The 19,977-nt window shown below is 53.7% G+C and overlaps 2 protein-coding genes across 2 annotated transcripts; one reads left to right on the top strand and one right to left on the bottom strand.

Annotated features, from left to right (window-relative positions):
- Positions 1–43: 43 nt before the first annotated feature.
- FIZ1 (FLT3 interacting zinc finger 1) lies at positions 44–5,249 on the bottom strand. Its single transcript, XM_075915187.1, has 2 exons — positions 5,019–5,249; positions 44–4,280 (listed from the first exon to the last, which is right to left on the bottom strand). The coding sequence occupies exon 2, from the start codon at positions 4,254–4,256 to the stop codon at positions 2,838–2,840; it is 1,419 nt and encodes a 472-aa protein (XP_075771302.1). The 5' UTR covers positions 4,257–4,280; positions 5,019–5,249; the 3' UTR covers positions 44–2,837.
- A 6,016-nt stretch (positions 5,250–11,265) lies between these two features.
- LOC142823789 (uncharacterized) lies at positions 11,266–18,989 on the top strand. Its single transcript, XM_075915193.1, has 2 exons — positions 11,266–11,551; positions 17,065–18,989. Exon 2 carries the CDS (start codon positions 17,107–17,109, stop codon positions 18,073–18,075), a length of 969 nt encoding a protein of 322 aa, XP_075771308.1. The 5' UTR covers positions 11,266–11,551; positions 17,065–17,106; the 3' UTR covers positions 18,076–18,989.
- Positions 18,990–19,977: the final 988 nt, after the last annotated feature.

The following is a 19,977-nucleotide window of genomic DNA, read 5'->3' as shown; positions in this document are numbered from 1 at the left end:
CAGCTTTGGGCATCCCTAAGAAATAAAAGCCGGGACTTGATCAGGAGGGGGAAAGAGTTTTTTATTTCCTTGTTTTTCAGTGTCGAGCTCTCAGCAGGCGAGATTGGGGGATATTTTTACCAACCGGGGGGGGGCGGGGGGGGAACAAGGCTAAACTATTTTAAACAAACAAACAAAAAGGATTCTTTAACACAGCGATCTGGCTCTTGGGAACCCGAGTTAGTGCCACGGTGAGATATCACACGCAGGGATTCCCCATTCAGCTAAGGGATAGGGGAGGCCCAGTGTCTCTCTCCTCCCCTCAGCACCAGCCCCGGGTCCCTTCTGTAACTGAGCAAAGCCTCCGCCGAGTGCGTTCCTGTGAAACACGAGAACAGGCTGATGTGTGCGGCCCAGCATGGATGAGACCCCGACAATAGCAAGCCCGAGCGGCTGCAGCCCTGCATCCAGCAGTGACTTCACAACAGCACACCGAAGTGTTTATGAGAGACCCTACAATAATACACCAGCACCTGCAGCACCGGGATTTCCCTGTGGTGCTAAAACAGCAACGTCTGCAAATGACCCTACAATAACAAGCGTGACCCACCACACAGAAGAGAGGCCCTACAATAACGAAGAGGTGTGCGTAGCCCCAGCACTGCTGAGAGAATCTACAATAGCAAGCGTAATCTTGGGCATTTGTTAGAGACCCTACAATAACTGAAGGGTGTGGAATACACAACCAAGAGACCCTACAATAACACACCAATGTGCATTGGGAGAGAAGCATCTTTTCAAGGATGTAGCCATCTGAAAGGGCATGAGGAATGTGGGGGAGGGGCACGTGACACCCCTCACATTTCGCAGTCGTTTCTGTTCCAAATTCAAATGACTAGCACAACGGTGCTCAAGGCTCAGAGGAGACAGGCAGGGCTAGCGCTGAGCGTACAGACTTGCTGGTTCTCCAGTCACCAGCACAGACCAGGATGTGTGTGGATGTGTGGGAGTCTTCGCCATCACTGGTGTCAGCAGTGGGATACAAGCCAGCGCCTCCACTAAGGCTGGATGGCAACATGGAGGTAGCAATGTTCCCTGGAAGCTGAGCACTTGGGCAGCCACCCAGGAGAGACTCAGCCCAGCTGATTAGCAGAGCGCCCACAGCCGGCAGTAGGTGTTTTTGGTGGTGCACATCTGCACATGCCTCAGTGCACAGAACAAAATGTATTCTGCCCATGGATGGGAGAAATTAGAGGGAACCCTGCATGTAGGATCCTTCTGCTCCAATTGGGTCTGTGTGTTAAAGGCCTCACCTAGTTTCTGGGGCAGCCTTCAGCCTTACAATTCCCTTTGTGGCCTCAATTTTCTACTTTCCCTAGGGTAGAATAGCGTCACAAACTGGTATAAATCAGGTGTAGCTCCATGGAGTCACTGGGCCCAGACCCTCTGCTGGTGTCAATTGGCCAGCTCCCCCCTTCCCCTCCACCCCACCCCATTGGTGTGAACTGATGAGAGATGGTCCCTGACCGGGGGTCACAGTGGAGAGATGGGGCACCTGGAGCAAAACCACTGAGCAGGAAGAAATAGCAGTGAGGAGATACTATGTCCCTCAGTGTATGGAGACCCCGAGGTCACTCTGGGCCCACAGACCCCCAACAGGGATGCCGGGTGGTCCAGGCCGGGGCAGTGCCAAGGTCACTCTGGGCCCACAGACCCCCAACAGGGATGCCGGGTGGTCCAGGCCGGGGCAGTGCCAAGGTCACGCTGGGCCCACAGACCCCCAACAGGGATGCCGGGTGGTCCAGGCCGGGGCAGTGCCAAGGTCACTCTGGGCCCAGAGACCCCCAACAGGGATGCCGGGTGGTCCAGGCCGGGGCAGTGCCAAGGTCACGCTGGGCCCACAGACCCCCCAACAGGGATGCCGGGTGGTACAGGCCGGGGGAGTCAGAAACCTCAGTGCAGAACCCCTAGGTATATTCATTCTAAGCCACTGCTGGCCCTTCTGGACCTTGGAGGAGACGGCAAGGCCGCAGTAAACCCCCGATCATCAGCCTAGGGCACACAGCAGCCGAAGCACTTTGAAAAGACCCTACAATAACAAACTGGCCTGCGGAGTCCCAGTGCCCTCTGATAGCAATTTCTCTGTATAATGCCCAGCTGATGAGGGACCGGACACTGACAAGTCATTATATGTAAGGAGACCCTACAATAATAAACCAGCATGTGCAGTCCAGCACCTAGAAGAGACCCTACAATAACAAAGCAGCGTATGCAGTCCTGCACTCAGGAGAGACCCTACAATAACAATCCAGCGTGCACAATAACAAATGGGTTAGTCTTTAAAAGTGCCACTGGCCTCCTTGTTGTTTTTGCTGAAACAGACTAACACAGTGACCCCTCTGACGCATGGACAACGAGACCCTTGAATAACAAACCGCTGTGTGCAACCCAGCACTAGGGCAACAGCAAACTGGCTTGTGCAGTCCAGTGCTCATGAGTAACCTGACAACAATAGACTGCCCCTTGTAACCAGACCCTACCAAAACAAACCGGCACAAAGACCCTACAATAACCAACCGATCTGTGCACCCCAGCACTCAAGAGTGACCTTAGATTTATCAGCTTGTGCCAAGAGACCCTACAGTAACAAACCAGTGCGTGCCAAGAGACCCTACAATAACAAACGTATCTGTGCAGCCCAGCATTCATGAGTGACCCTACAAAAATAAACCATTGCATACAGAGAGGCCCTACAATAACAAACTGATCTGCGTAGCTCAGTGCTTACGAGTGACCCTACAACAAGAAGCCAGATGGTTGCCAAGCCAGCGGGGCGAGCGGGCAGCGGCTCTGCCCCGCTAGTCGATACCGCGGTGCAGTTTGAGGTGGCGGGAGAGGTTGCTGAAGGTGATAAAACCCTTGTGGCAGACGCTGCACTGGAAGGGGCGCTCCCCGCTGTGGAGCAGCCGGTGCCGTTTCAGGTAGCACTCGTGACGGAAGAACTTGCCGCACTCGGCGCACTGGTAGGGCTTCTCGCCCGTGTGCACCAGAACGTGCCGGTCCAGGTCCCGGGGGCTGCGGAAGAACTTCTCGCACTCTGTGCACTTGTACAGCTTTTTGCCAGACCGGGCGGGAAAAGCCCGCAGCTCCAGCCGCGGCAGCAAGTGGCGCTCCAGCTCCCCACCAGCTGGCGGCACGGGCACCGGCGCCGTCGGAGGAGGGACGTCCTGTGGGGGCAGCAACATGGCATGGCTCAGCTGGTGAGCCTCCAGGGGCGGCAGGGCCCCGAAGCTCATGCCACAGATACCGCAGGCAAAGGAGGCCTCGCCCGTGTGGGCCGCCAGGTGGGCGGCTAGCGTGCCAGCATTGGCAAAGAAGGTGCCGCACTCACATTGGTACAGGCTGTCCAGGGGCCGGGTGTCCTGGGGCTTGCAGGCTGGGCAGCCCAGCCCCTGCGGCTCTTGCTGCCCATGCGCCCCCTGGCATGCACAGCCCTGGCAAGGAAGGAGCAGAGGCCGGTCCTTGGCATGGGTGAGTTTGTGGCGCTCCAGCAAAGAGGGGGCATTAAAGTCCCGCTCGCAGTCCGGGCACTTGAAGGGCTTGATGTCCGTGTGGGCCAGCCAGTGCTTTTTCAGCTCGGGCGCCAGCCGGAAGCGGCGCCCGCAGGCCCCGCAGCCATAGGGGGCTACCCGCCCCTGGCCGCACAGGCGTTCCAGGCAGCGGGCGGCACCAGGCGGCTCCGGGGCGCCCCCTCCGGGAGGCGTGCGGTGCTGGCGCTTGAGGTGACGGCCTAAGCTGCTGCGGGAGGAGAAGCGGAGCTCGCAGACATGGCAGCAGTAGGGTTTTTCGCCCGTGTGCACCACCTGGTGGTGGAGGAGGCCGGTGGAGTCCCGGAAGCCCTTGGGGCAGACGGTGCAGCGGTAGGGGCGCTCGCCGGTGTGGCTGCGGATGTGGTTGACCAGGTTGAAGGAGTGCTTGAAGCTCTTGCTGCAGTGCGGGCATTGGAAAGGCTTGAGCTCCGTGTGCCGGGCGAAGTGGCGCCGCAGGTCCGAGCGGTACCGGAAGCTCTTGTCGCACTCGGAGCAGTGGAAGGGCACTCGGGAGCCCGCCTCGTTGTCCGTCAACGGAACCTGTGCCAGCCCATCGGGGCCATCCTCCGGGTCTGAGCACGGCACCACACACTCGAGGGCATTGGGTGTCCGGCCAGCAGGCTGCCCCAGCTCCTCTGCCCAGCCGGTACCCAGCCCTTCGGGCAGATCGGTGCCATAGCGCTCCATCGCCGCCAGGTCCCCCGGGCACCTCTAGGAATCGCAAACAGGAAACAGTCAGTGATACCCCCTTCAGGGGGGCACTGGCTCTGATCCAAACCCAGGGCAGGGACTGGCTGGCTCAGGAAAAGGGGCACAGAGCCTTCCTCTCCAGGTGGCACCAGCCTTGATCCTGGCCCAGGGCAGGTACTGGCTGGCTCAGGTGCTGGTAATTACCCACAGACCGTTATAAACCAGCCAGTCTCGCTAATCTCCTGATCCCCTTTGCCCAGTTCTCGGTGCCCCGGGCAGAGGAAGCCGATTAAATCCAAAGCCCTGTCTCCGCTCCTCTATTTATAGCTGCTCGGGGCAACAGGGCACAGAAACACCCACGCCAGCCGCGGGAAACCTCCTGAGACTGGCTGAGTGGGCGGGGAGGGGGAAGGAGACAGGGCACCCGGCTTCCATTCCTAGCTTCGGGGAGGGAGTGGGGTGCAGTGGTTAGAGCAGAGGCGACTTGGATCCCAGCTCCCGCCACCCCACTAAACCCCACTCCCCTGGCCAAACTGGGCAGCCCCTCCAGCTTTATCCACCAGCCCCCAATGCCCCACCCCAGGAGTCCTGGGTCCCCCTCTGCTCTGCCCACTAGACCTCACTTCCCTCCCCCCCCCCAGAGCGGGGGTCTCCCCCTCCAGCCCCACTCCTGGCCCTTCCAGCGCGCCCCAGACCTCGAGGGGGGGGGCTCCCTCCACCCCCGCCCCCCGGGGTTGTCCCCGCCCCCCCAGTACTCACAGCTCCCCCTGGGCGCCGACATTTTGGCAGCCGGGACTCGTCACTTCCGCCCCGCGGGGGGGGGGGGGTGTCGCGGTTGTCGACCCCGCGGGAAAGGGGGGGGCCCAGCCTGGGCCCCCCTTCGTCCCCTCCCCCCAGCGCCGCCTCCAGCGCCCTGATTGGGCACAGAGAGGCCCAATGGGGGACTCAGCCCCCATCAGCCCCACTTCCTGCCAGGGCCGGGCCCCAGCCGCCATCTTGGTTGTGGGCAACGGGATGCGATTGGGCAGGACCGGCGCCATTTTGACTGTGGGCACATAGGAGCGACGCAGTCATCCGGGCGCCATCTTAACTGTGGGCAAGGAGGCGCACTCATAGAGGCGCCATCTTGACTGTGGGCAAGGAGGCGCACTCATAGAGGCGCCATCTTGACTGTGGGCAGGGAGGCGCACCCAGAGAGGCGCCATCTTGACTGTGGGCACATAGGAGCGACGCAGTCAGCCGGGCGCCATCTTAACTGTGGGCAGGGAAGGGCGACGTAGTCCGGGAGGGGCCATCTTGAGTGTGGGCAAGGAGTGTATAGTGGGCTGGGGGGGAAGCCATCTTTGTTGTGGGCAAAAGGGTGGGCAGGGGAGTAAAACAGTCAGGGAGGCTCCCTCTTGTGGGCTACATGTAGGGCAAACAGAGAAGCCATATTGGCTCCCCCTGCCCCCCTGAGCCAGTCATGGGTGCCCCCTAGAGGGGACAGGCCCATTCCCTGCCCCCGTAACCAGCCGCCCCACCCCCAGCACACACGTTGCAGTCACATCTCGTTTATTTCGCCGGGGGGCTGGTGGGAGGTTTGGGGGGGGGGGGGCAGCCCAAGTGCCTGCAAATCAGTGGGATCTACACCCGAGGCGGCCAGCTCTTCAACATGCAAAAACGGGGCACATGCAGGATCCCCGCCACGGCTCCTCCCCTCCCACTGAGGCCACGCCCTGTGGCCGGGCCAGAAGCCACGTCCCAGCCGTGGTAAGAGCTGCACAGGGAGCTCAAGCCACAATGGGCAGTCCTGGGCCCTGCACCTGCCCTGGGCAAGGGGCTGGCGGTGCCCAAAAGTAACCCAGGACCTGTGCCCCTGCCCACCGGGGCATGCTGCCCTAGGGGTCAGAGGTCACCTCCACAGGGGGCCACCAATCCCCTTCCCATAGGTATCAAAGTTCACTCCAGGGGTCAGAGGTCAACTCCATCTGGGTCACAGTTCCCCTTCCCCGGAGTCAGAGGTCATGTCGAGAGTCAGAGGTCACATCCAGCGGGAGTCAGATTCCCACCCCCTATGGGTCAGAGGTCATTCGAGGGGTCCAAAATCACCTCCCCCAGGGGACTCTTGGATTCCATCCCCCAGGCCTCCGGGGAGGCGACACCAGGGTCTGTGAGGCAGCTGAAGGCCCCGGGGGTGGCTGCCTGGCACCGTCCAATGGATGGGACATGGGGCAGCCCCGGTGGTGGGAATCCAGTGCTGTCTTGCCCTTGATTTGCTGACCACGAAGCAGTAGAAGCCAGGAAGCGCCGCCCCGTTGGGACAGCTGACAGCATCTCTGCTTCCCGCCCTGCTAGCTCTTCCTCTGGGGCAGCCCCCCTAGCTTCCCCTGCTCCCCTCGCTGCAGCAGCACCAGGCACGTGGTCGTGGGGTGCGTCTCCCGGTGCCTGTGGAAGTAGCAGAGGCAGGAGGTTGACACTCCGATAATGCACCCACTGCGCAGTGGCAGAACCCGTCCCGGAAGGGACGCTCTCCAGTGTGGAGGAACCGATGCCACAATCTAGCTGGGATTTCACAATTGTACCACCACTGCCCCCCGCTATACCCCTCCCCCCGCTGTGTCCCACTTTCTCTTCCCTCCCACGGTCAGTGCCAGCTTCCCCACTGGGACAAAGTGGGGATTATACTCGCTTGGCTATGTTTCATGTGAGTATAGGGTTGCCAGGTGTCCGGCATTGGCCCGGACAGTCTGGTATTTGCGGCTTCTGTCCTGTAAAAAAAACAGAAAATATTTTCTGTTCTTCTGGGACAGAAGGCTGCTTAGGACATTCTTCCCCTGCCATGTCTGGGGGGAGGGCAGGGATGGGGAGCGTGTGGATTTAAAGGCACAGTGACTTTTTTTTTTGTGCAGTTGGGGTTTGGTTTTTTTTTTGGTCAACCAATTTTTTTCCCCGCCATGTTCGGCATTTTTTGTGAAACTATCTGGCAACCCTATGTGAGTTCTCCTCTCCTATACTAACCCCATGTATGTGCCTCAGTTTCCCAGGGCACTGCACTAATACCTAGATGGGGGAAGCTACCGTAGACGACAATCGCCGGTACCCTTAGTAACCTGAGCGCAGGAAAGGATACGGCCAGGTGCCACCTTTTTCCCAAAAAGGAGAACAAAAGGCAGAATAAAAGGTTTGGGGGCCAGACTTCTAGGCAGGGGAGTTAGTTTTGGGTAGTTTAGGGTGCAGGAGGAGGTCAGGGCCTTTGGCTCGGGGCTCCCCTTTCACCAAGATGGATTGTGCTGACTGCTTCTGGTTCCTGTGCTGGCAAGTCTGTTCTATGCTGTATCCCTGTCGACCCTTAAATCCCTTACATCTTCCATTCTACCTTCTGATGGAGAGTCACATCTGGCTGCAGATGGGGATGTGGGTCCCAGTGACTGCCCCCCGCCTTGATGACACCCACAGAAAGCACATGGGGCCTTATGCACCCCATCCTAGAGCCACAGGGGGATGGGATGCCCCTTTCACTGAGCCCGAGAACACCAGAGTCAGCAGTAATCTGCCATCCACCCCCACGATCAGTACGGGAACCGATCGATAACAGTATCGATTAGCCACTAGTTATGAATCACCAATAAAAGATACGTTGTTATTAGGGCTGCCACGTGAACAAAAAAATTAATCACTGTGAATTGCGAGATTTAAAAAAAAATGAATTATGATTCACTGTGTGATTAATTGTATTCCTCAACCATAATGAAGTATTTCTGGATGTTTTACACATTTTCTAGTATATTGCTTTCAGTTACAACACAGAACACAAAAGCTAGAGGGCTCACTTTACATTCTTTTTAGTACAACCATTTGCACAGTAGAAATAAAAGAAATTGCATTTTTAATTCGCCTAATACAAGTACTGCAATGCAATCTGTCGTGAAAGTGGAATTTACACATGTAGAATTATGTACAAGAAGAACTGCACTCAGACCAAAACAATGTAGAACTTGGGTTCCTCCAACTTTGCTCAGTTCTACTTCTTCAGCCAATTGCTCGGACAAGAAGGTTTGTTCATATTTGTAGGAAATAAAGCTGCCTGCTTCCTGTTGACGGCATTAGCTGAAAGTGAGAACAGGCTTTCTTTAGTTGGGGTTAGTCCTGCTTTGGGCAGGGGGTTGGACTTGATGACCTCTGGAGATCTCTTTTAGCCCTTAGAAATCTACGATTCTATGGCACTCTTGTAATTGGTTTTGCAAGGTATTTATGTACGAGATGCGCTACAGACTCCTCTACCCATTCATGCTTCAGCAACCAAAATCTCACATTGATACTTTCTTTGCCTGCTGTCAAATCTGCTGTGGAAGTGTTGTTAAAACAAACGTGTGCTGAGTCATCATCCGAGCCTGCTAGAACATGAAATAGATGGCAGACTGCAGGCAAGGCAGAGCAGGAAACATACTTTCCCCCCGCTCTCTCTCACAAGGAGTGCAGTCACAAATTTAATTTAACACGTTTTCTTTAATAAGCATCATCAGCATGGGAACATGTCCTCTAGGACAGTGGGAGAAGCATGAAGGGGCACATGAATGTTTAGCATCTCTGACATGTAAATACAATTCCAGATGTAACAGTGCCATGTGAACACCTGTTCTTACTTCCAGGTGGCATTGCAAATTAGATGCAGGCAGCATTATCTCCTGAAATTGAAAACAAATTTGTTTGTCATGTTGGCTGAACACACAGTAGGACTGAATGGACTTGTAGGCACTACATTGTTTTGTTCATGAGTGCAATTATGTAATGAAAAAGATCTCCATTTATAAGTTGTACTTTCACGACAGTACTTGTAGGAGGGAACTGAAAAATGCTATTTCTTTTGTTTATCATTTTTTCAAATATTTGTAATAATAATATAAATTAAGCACTGTACAATTGTATTCTGTATTGTAACTGAAATTAATACATATGAAAATGTAGAAAAATGTCAAACATATGTAATACATTTCAATTGGTATGCTATTATTTAACAGTGTGATTAAAATTGTGATCAATCACACTTAGTTTTTAAATCATGACTAATTTGAGTAAATTATGTGTGTTAACTGCAATTAATCAACAGCCCCAGCTGTTATTAATAATAATTAATACACAATATCTTGCTCTTTTTCACCATTATCACAGATCAAGGACAGTCTGTCCAGCCAGTAATAATTAATGTTAAACATATTACAGTGCCATACATATTACAGTGCTATTAATCATTTTTATAATTGACAAGTAAAGGTTTTGTTTACTCACTACATTTGTTAATCTCTAATAGTACACCACCAATAAATAGATATTAATGGTTAATAAGCAATACGTAAGCACAATAAATAGTACATTGCTATTAGTCAATATTATTATACATCAATAAATGTATTTATTAATTGTTAATTAGTTATAATCAATTATAATATGTATTAATCATTATTATAATGTATAACAAACAGGTTACTTAGCCATAATTAACAATTAAGATAACTTTATTATTCATTATTGTTACTAATCAATGAAGATATTCATTAGTTACAAATAACTAAGAATGAATGCAACTTTTTCAATCATTATTGTAACTGATCAATGAAGGTATTGATTAGCTACCGGTAATTAACCAACAACTTTGAATATATCTGTATCAATCATTATTATAACAAAAAACAAGTCACTATTAGTCACTAATAATTACTGATCATTATGGCAAATCACCAATAAAGGTATTGATTAGTCATTAATATTCTATTGCCATTCCTCATTACAATAATATAAATTAGTAATATCTTTGCTCAATAAAGGCATTGTTTAGTTGCTCACAATTATTTATCAATAAATATATAAATATTAATAGATAAGTATCGATATGAAACATAGTAGATAGCCAATTCTATATAGCTATTAACTATTATGACAAATTAAAAACAGCATTTATTAATAACTCATGATAATTAGCCATTGGTGAATAATTTAATATTATTACAAATTGATTAAAATATGTATAAGTAACTGTAACAAACCAGCCTACCTGATATAGTTAATAACCATAAATTATAAACAAAGGCTTTGATCATTCAATAATACGACTCACAAATACAGTTGAATGAAGGTTTTGCTAAATAACCAATCACCAAAGAATATAGCTTCAAAATTATTACAACTGATTAAGAAATGGATCAGTTGGTAATTGCCACTAATAAAGTGTTGATATCAGGTTTAAGTATACTGGTCTATTATCCCCTAGTAATTAATTCCGTAATGAATCGGTAAGCAACATAATCAGCCTGGCTTCAGGGTTTATTTTAACCAATCATGCCAGTCACCAACACATTGCTAAGTATGGCAGCAACAGCAACCAAGCATGATCTCACCCTAAAGCTTAGCGGTGTTACCACCAGACTGATTAATAGACAGCGAATTACCATTCAATGAATCTTCGCAGTGCGAGTCAGGCCCTGATTGGCTGCTGCTCGGGGCAGGGACTCTGACAGGTGTGTAGAGCGCAGCGAGCCATGAGCCAAGTGCTGCCCTAATACACCTAATAGACAATGTGCAGCGCCTCGCACAATGGGGCCGTGGGCCCTGGCAGGGGCGAATAGGCACTACCGTAATACACCTACTAGACAATGTGCAGCGCCTCGAACAATGTGGCCGTGGGCTCTGACGGGACGAATGGGCACTGCCGTAATACACCTAATAGACAATGTGCAGCGCCTCGCACAATGGGGCCGTGGGCCCTGGCAGGGGCGAATAGGCACTACCGTAATACACCTAATAGACAATGTGCAGCGCCTCGCACAATGGGGCCGTGGGCCCTGGCAGGGGCGAATAGGCACTACCGTAATACACCTAATAGACAATGTACAGCGCCTCGCACAATGGGGCCGTGGGCCCTGGCAGCGGAGAATAGGCGCTACCTTAATACACCTAATGGGTAAGCTGCAGCGCCTCGCACAATGGGGCCTACCGTAATACACCTAATAGTCTCAGTGACTCGGTGCCTGGGCAGCGCCCGGCCCGCCGGGGCCCCGATCCCGGTGATTCTGCCCGACGGGCCCCGATCCGGTGCCTCGGTGCCTGGGGAGGGGGCCGTGCTCCGGCCGGGCACTGGGACCCAGCGGACTCCGGAGCCGGCCGGGCTGCTGCTCTGGCCGGGGGCTCTGCTGGGTCCCGCTGCCCCGGCCGGCGGTGTCGGAGCGGCCTGGCCGGGCGCTGGCCGCCGCGGTTCCCTCCCGGCCGCCCGCAGATCGCAGCCGCCCACGCCGCGCCGCTGGGATGAGAACCCGCCGCAGGTACCGCCCGCCCGGGCAGCCCCGGCGCCCCGCTGCCACCCCCCCCCCCCCCGCCGGGCGCGGACCTCCGGGAGGGGCACCCTGAGGACGGGGCTGGGCCGGGCCTGGGGCCGGAGGAGATGGAGGGGGGGCGGCGAGAGGCACCGGGACACACAGACACCAAAACACACACACAGGGACAGAAACCGGGACACACGGACAGACACTGGGACACGGACACAGAGACACCGGGACACAGACGGATACAGGGATACATAGACAGCGGGAGAACAGACCTACACCGGGACACACACACACAGACAATGGGACAACAGACAGACACCGGGACACACACAGACCGTGGGATCCATGGAGAGCAGGACATGCAGACGGACACCAGAATGCCCAGACAGACAGGAGGGGCAGACCGAGAGACACAGGGATGCATAGCTGGACAGATACAGGATGCTCCAACAGACCCAGGGATGCACAGACACACAGACATAGGATGCCTAGAGAGACACAGATGCACAGACATGCAGACGCAGGATGCCCGCACAGACAGACACAGGACACCCAGACAAACACAGATATACAGACAGAGGGACACCCATGCCCATTCCAACTCTCTCACCTCCCCATCTTGCAGGTGGGCGGTGCCCTGGCACGGACGCCCTGTGCCCGATGGGCACAGCTGTCTCGGAAGCTGCTGGCTGCCTCTGGCAGGGCCATGCAGGGTGTCAGAAGGGGCAGGGTGCCACACGTCCCAAGCACCTTCCTGGGTGCGAGCAGTGGATGCTAGATAGGGACAAGGGCATAGGTCACCCTGGGACAGACGGGAGCCCTGAGAGAGCAGTCCAGGGGATGGGGAGAGCTGGGGTGGGCAGGTGTGGGGGACACCGTTATGGAGTGGAAAGGGGGTGTACTGGTGGGTGGCTGTGGGGTGAAGGAGGGATGGGAAAGAGGTGTGGACATGTGGATTGAGGGACAGGAACAGGAAGCTGCTGGGAGTGGGACTCAGGACTCCAGGACTCTCTCCCTGGCTCTGGGATGGGAGTGAGGTCTAGTGGTTAGAGCAGGAGGGGGCTGGGAGCCAGGATTCCTGGGTTCTCTTCTTGGCTCTGGAAGGGTAGTGGGGTCTAGTGGTTAGAGCAGGAGGGACTGGGAGCCAGGACTCCTGGGTTCTCTTCTTGGCTCTGGGAGGGTAGTGGGGTCTAGTGGTTAGAGCAGGAGGGGCTGGGAGCCAGGACTCCTGGGTTTTCTCCCTGGCTCTGGCAGGGGAGTGGCATGTAATGGTTGCTAACGGTAATAATGCCTGTGTAATAGACTTGTGTCAGGTATTTGACTTGGTACCGCACATTTTGTTTAAGAAACTTGAATGGCACCAACTGAACCCAGGCCAGAACAAACTGGCTAACTAGTCGGGCTAAAAATGTAATTTATCAGGGAATCCTCCCACGGGCGACCAACAGGGACCAGCTCTTGGCCCTACAGGATTTAACGTTTTTATCAATGACCTGGCAGAAACCATAAAATCCTCACCACTCAGGTTTGCAGCTGATACGAAGTTTGGGGCGGGGAAAAGAACGAATTGGCTGGGGTCGCTGTTCCGGATCTCGTGGAACACTGGGCGCAGGCAAACGAGGTGCATTTTAATTAGGGCTGTCGATTAATCGCCATCAACTCATGTGACTAACCCCAAGCAATCGCGATGAAAACAATCGGGACTGGTTGCTATTTGAACCATGCTACTATTAGCCTACCAACTGAAATGGCTTGAGAAATCTTTTCGGATGTTTTTCTCCATTTTCAAATACATTGATTTCAATCACAACACGGGTAATTGCTCATTTATATGATTCTTTTTTGATTCCACATCTTTGAACTGTAAAAAAGAAATCGTATTTTTCAAGTCCGCCTTGTACAAGTCCTGCTGGGTGACGTCTTTATTGGGAAATGGCAACTTGCAAATGGAGATTCGATTGGATTTTTGTGACACGAACGATCTCGAAACCAAAACAATATAAAACTTCGGCGCCCACAAGACCACTCAGTCCCACCTCTCGTTCAGCAACCACTCAGATTGGTTTTACGGGACGTAATGTTGCCCGTGTCTTCCTTTCAGCATCACCTGAAAGTGAGAACAGGTGTTCGCCTGGCGCTGTTGTAGCTGGCATTGCCAGGTGTGTACGTGCCAGATACGGTAAGCATTTACACGGCCGTTCATGCTTCGGCCATCTTGCTTCCATGCTGAGGATGCTCCTTAAAAGAATGTGTTAATTTCATTTGTGAGTGGACTCCTTGGGGGAGAATTCTTTCTCTCCTGCTCTGGTGTATCCATTGTCTGCCACTTAACCCCTTTTTACAGCAGCCTCGGCTGATGCCCCCACAGAGGGTCGTTTTAAGAACACTTTCGTTGCGGAGCTGACAAGTCTCCGAGAAGGGGCCCATGGGAGATTTCTACAGACAGCTACAGCACGCAGCCCAAGGTCTGAGAATCTCAAGTGCCACGCAAAATCGGAGGGGGACAAGGTGTGGCACCTAATGGAAACTCACTCTTCTGCTGGTGGCCTCTGACTCGGGATGAAAACGAACCTGCCTCTGTGTGCGTTGCTTCGGGCCGTCATCGAGCAGAACCGGTCATCAGCATGGACACTAGGGGTGTTAAATATTGATTCATTGAATAGTCGATTCACCTCGTGAATTCTTATCGGTGACTCGACTAGTCGATAGTCGCCGGGGGTGGGGCCGGCAGCCAGTGCACTCCAGCCCCACTCCCAAAGAGCCCCCTGCCACTCCGCACTGCTGCCTCTGTATCAGAGGAAGCAGCATGGGGTACCAGGCGGGAGCTGGTCCATGAGGTTTTAAAACCAGCTGCCCTCACGGACTGGCTGCCTGTTGCCTCATGCTACTGCCTCTGATACAGAGGCAGCAGCATGGGGTGGCAGCAGCCCGTCTGGGGAGTCTGAGCTCCCGGACCCGGCGCAAACTGGAACTAAGCCAGGCTGCCTGCCTACCTGGCTCCTAATACACTTTAAATGCAGAGCTGCAGCGGGGATAGGTCCTGGACCCGGTGCAAACCGGAACTGAGCCAGGCTGCCTGCCTACCCAGCTCCTAATACACTTTAAATGCAGAGCTGCAGCGGGGATAGGTCCTGGACCCGGCGCAAACCGGAACTGAGCCAGGCTGCCTGCCTACCCAGCTCCTAATACACTTTAAATGCAGAGCTGCAGCGGGGATAGGTCCCGGACACGGCGCAAACCAGAACTGAGCCGGGCTGTTGGCCAGCCTGCTAAAAAATTTACTGCGGGGGGCGGGGGAATGCGTGTTGTCCATAGCATGAATCTATAAGCTTTTGCTTCTTGGTGAATTGGTTAATCGACTGCACTATTACATCCTTAATGGACACATGTCCTCTGGAATGGTGGCAGAAGTGTGAAGAGACGTCCGAATGTTTAGCACATCTGGCACATAAATACCCTGCAACACCGACTATAACAGTGCCATGGGAACGTCTGTTCTTGCTTTCAGGTGATATTGCAAATAAGTAGCAGGCGGCATTATCTCCTGCATGTGGAAACAAACTTACATAAGAACAGCCAGACTGGGTCCGAGCAAAGGTCCATCTAGTCAAAGGTCCATCCTGTCTTCCAACAGTGGCCAATGCCAGGTGCCCCAGAGGGAATGAACAGAACGAGGAATCATCAAGTGACCCCTGTCGCCCATTCCCAGTTTCTGACAAACAAAGGCCAGTTACATCATCCCTGCCCATCCTGGCTAATAGCCATTGATGGACGTATCCTTCATGGATTTATCTAGCTCTTTTTTTAACCTTGTCTTCACAATATCCTCTGGCAAGGAGTTCCACAGATTGACTGTGCATTGCATGAAAACTTCCTTTTGTTTGTTTTAAACCTGCTACCTATTCATTTCATTTGGTGACCCCTAGTTCTTGAGTTATGGGAACAAGTAAATCACTTTTCCTTATTCACTTTCTCCACACCAGTCATGATTTTATAGCTCTCTATCCTATCCGCCCTTAGTTGTCTCTTTTCTAAGCTGAAAACTTCTTTGTCTGAGTGACTGGCTGAACAAGAAAGAGGACTGAGTGGACTTGTAGGCTTGGAAGTTTTACATTGTGTTGTTTTGGGGTGCAGTTATGTGACCCAAAAAAAATCTGTGTTCGTAAGTGGCGCTATCAGGATAAAAAGAATGCATTGCAGTACTTGTATGATGTGAACTGAAAAATGCTGTTTTGTCTCGATTACGGTGAAAATAGTTGAAATAAAAAATAATTCTATACAGTGAACCCTGTCCATTTTGTCTTCCGCATTGTAGTTGAAGGCACCATATTTGAAAAGGCAGAAAAACTTCCAAAAATATTTAGAATCAATTTCACTTGGTGTTCAATTTCTGGGGATCTGTGCACGTAAAATGCAATGAATCAAGATTAATTGTTTAATGGCTTGACAGCCCTAGTTTTTATGCCACTAAATGCCAATTTATCCAGCTAGGAACAAGCATGTAGGCCACATGTACGGGCTGGGGGCCCTATTCTGGGGAGCAGCGCCTCTGACAAAGATCGAGGGGGCTAATCAAGAGAACAGAAGCTCCCAGGGCGACGCGGTGGCCAAAAGGGCCAACGTGATCCTGGGATATCGAAAGTGGGGAATCGCGAGAGGTTATTTGGCCCCCGGGTCTGGCCCTGGGGCGACCAGTGCTGGGATCCCATGTCCAGGAGAGGGGCCAGGAGAATGGCTAATGGGTAAGAAAACTTGCCAGAGAGGGAGAGACCCCAGGAGCTCCATCTATTTCGCTTCACAGAGAGAGGGTTCGGGGGGTGACTTCATCCCCGGCTATCAGGACCATCACAGGGAACAAATATTTAATAACCGGCTCTTCAGTCTAACAGAGGAAGCCAAAGCAAGATTCTGCCCAGCACTATGGCCTGTCTCTGTAACAGACCGAGAGCTTAGCTCAGGGATGGGCAATACCTTTTGCAGGAGGGCCACTTCATGAATTTTGCTCTTGATCACGGCCAGTTCCGCCCGCAAGGAGGTAGGCCCGGGGCAAAAGGGGCTGGGCTGGGGACTGGCCTCTCCCCGCCGGGGCCGGAGGCTTTGACGTAAAAACAGAGCAAAAGGCTCGTGGTTCCCGGCCCTGCTGCTACCGTGTTGCCTGGCAGCCGCCCGGAGCCGCTGTGGCTTTGTAAAGGACTCGCGGCTCCGGCCCCTGCGGTAGCGCCGCAAGTGGGAGCCGTGAACCATTTAAATAGGATCCTGCTGCCGGAGCCACTGCCTGGAAATTGGGCCGCAGGGTAGAACTAGAAAGAGGCCAGAGGGGCCGGTGAAAGCGTGAAGTGGGCCGGATCCGGCCCCAGGGCCGCATCTTGCCAGACTTAGCGACTGATGGATTCGCTGACACTTTTGGGGGGGGGGGGGATAGATGACAGGGGATGATCCTGCCCTGGCTCCAGGGTGGATGGCCCCCGCTGGGGCATCTCCGGCTCTCACCCTGTCCCCTTGCCCCACAGTGATGGCTGGGTAGGCGAGGGGAGTGCCACCGCAGCCGCCGGATGGAGCCAGGCCAGCGGAGGGAGTGGGACGGTGTGCCGGGGGGTAGCCTGCCCTCGAAGACAGCAGAAGGAACCAAGGACCACCCATGCGGCCGTGCCTGGCAGGACCTGGAGGTGACAGGGATCTGGCCCGCCGGCGCCCGCTACGCCCAGCCCAAGTGGGGTGAGGCTGCTGCCCGGGGCAGGCGGCCCGATGGCCCGGAGGTGTCGTGGGCCCAGCCAGAGCCCCCCAAGACATGCTCCAGGGCGACGTGGGGCCCCAAGCTGCACTCAACCCTGATGGGGTGGCCGCGGTGCAGGGACCCCCCACGAGCTCCGTCCCCGAAGCTGCGGGGCCCCTACCGCAGCCGGCTAGCCGGCCCCGGCTGGCTCCTCCCCCAGGAGGCGGCGGGCGCGGGCGTCCCATCGTCACCCCCCGAGGGCCCATCGGAGGACCACCTGCTTCTGATCGACGCCCAGGGCGTGCCGTACACGGTGTCCCGGCGGGACTTGGAGGCGGGGCCAGCTGTGGCCCCGCCCCCCCGGCGGGTGCACTGCTGCCCCGTGTGCCGGCGGGCCTTCCTGTACCTCTCGGACCTGGAGCGGCACCGCATCAGCCACTCGGAGCACAAGCCCCACCTCTGCCGGGCCTGCGGCAAGGCCTTCAAGCGGGCCTCCCACCTCCAGCGGCACCGGCACATCCACACCGGCGAGCGCCCTTTCCGCTGCGCCATCTGCCAGAAGGGCTTCCGGGAGTCGGGGGAGCTCCTGCGGCACCAGCGGGTGCACACGGGGGAGAAGCCCTACCAGTGCCCGCTCTGCCGCCTGCGCTTCACCGAGCGCACCACCCTCCGGCGCCACGCCAAGCGCAAGCACGCCCGCGAGCCCGGCTACCAGGGCGCCGGGCCGGGCACCTGGGCCGATGGGGGCGAGGGCCGGCCTGGGTGGGCAGCGGAGGGCGGGCAGGAGCTGGGCGTGGGGACTCCTTGAGGGCACCTTCCTGGGGGGATGGAGCAAGGTGGGGGGGTCACTGCACTGGAATCCCTGGGGGGGGGCACCAAGCAGAGAGCCCAGGAAGATGGAGGGGGGCCCCAGGGAGGGGGCCAGAGACCCCTGGATTATGCTGGGTCCCTGGAGGATGGAGTGAGGCTGGGGGTCGGGGCTGTTGCCCCTATTGACAGCGCTGGAAGGCGCCATGACCCCCGGGGATTCAGTGGGTGCAGGAGCCTGCCCCACAGCACCGTCCCGTCCCCCCCAGAGCTGGGGCATGAAGGGGACGACAGTGTGGAAGAGCTGCCATATTGGATCTCATCCCCACCACGCAGCACCATCCCTCCGGGGGTGGGGGTGGAGGGGACAGCTGGGTGTGGGGGGGAGGCACATGATGGGAACATCTATCCGGGGGGAGGAGAGGGACACGCTGTCGTGCTAAGGCAAAAAACAGGACTATGTAGCTATTAAAGACTAACAAGATGGTTTATTAGGTGATGAGCTTTCGTGGGCCAGACCCACTTCCTCAGATCAAATAGTGGAAGAAAATAGTCACAACCAAAGGATACAATTAAAAAAATGAACACACATGAAAAGGACAAATCACATTTCAGAACAGAAGGGTGATGGTGGGGGGAGGTGAATGTCTGTGGGCTAATGATATTAGAGGTGATAATTAGATTTGGTATCTATGGTTGTGACTATTCTCTTCTGCTATTTGATCTGAGGAAGTGGGTCTGGCCCACGGAAGCTCATCACCTTATAAACCATCTTGTTAGTCTTTAAAGTGCTACATTGTCCTGTATTTTGCTTCAGCTACCCCAGACTAACACGGCTACATTTCTATTACTGTCGTACTAAGGGGCTGTCCTAGGTGCCCACCCACCAGACTCAATAAAGAAGCTGGCTCTGTATGGCCGTCTGCGAACTCCTTTTAGGGGATACAGGAGGGGGGGTGCACATTTGGGGGGGGCAGGATACCGGGGTAGATGGGACCGTGGATTTGCTACAGGGGAGGGGCAGGGAGGAGTAATAAGAGAAGGCAGGGGAATGGTGGTTCATTGGGGAGGGATATGCAGTCAGGCACAGTGGGGGGAGGGGTGCTGTGTGGACCGGGGTGGGGGAGTCTTCTTCCAGCTGTAACCCCACTTCTAGAAATGCACCAGGTGTGAAGCGGAACCAGAAACCAGCCCCTAGTTAGATTCAGTTGGGGGGCACTGGAAGCCCCAGGAATGGCTGAAAGAGACCCATACCCCTGGGCAGGGCTGAGATCTTAGCTAACTCATCACACATGGTAGATAGGCGCCTCCCGCCCCCTCCCCCCCCACACACACACAGGGAGAGAGCGAAAAGTGAGGAAATTCCCAGCCCAAAAATTTTGTGATGTTGGATTTATGGGAAGAAACAATTTAATGAACTAAGGAGCTTCCCAGAACAAAAACAAAAAACAAAAACAAAAAAAACAACCTTTCTTTCAGACAGAATTAAGGTTCTAACAAATGAAAATCCCCTTTAAATCAATATGTACATTAAAATAAAGCATTAATTATTTACCAGTACAATAAAATTTAACAAAAATCAAATTTAGATTTGAAATGTTAATGTTTTAACTATTTAGACTAGACACAACATTCAAATGAAACACGATAGAAAGTTTAACCTTTTAATAGCTATAAAGTCAATTAAAGGAATAAAATAAAACCAAAATAAATGTCAAAATAAAAAAATCAGACTTAAGATGTTAATACATTTAAAAATAAATCTTGCAAATTAAAATAAGATTTTGAATAATTTAAAAAATAAAATGAAAAGGACAAGCAAAGATGATTTAAAATTGTAATAGTTTTGAATTAAAATTAAATCACGCACGAAAAATAAGATTTAAATGTGTAACAATTTATA

This window comes from Pelodiscus sinensis, unplaced genomic scaffold (assembly GCF_049634645.1).
Source record: "Pelodiscus sinensis isolate JC-2024 unplaced genomic scaffold, ASM4963464v1 ctg34, whole genome shotgun sequence".
Taxonomy (NCBI): Eukaryota; Metazoa; Chordata; order Testudines; family Trionychidae; genus Pelodiscus; species Pelodiscus sinensis.
This window is presented reverse-complemented; position numbering and strand designations above follow the sequence as displayed.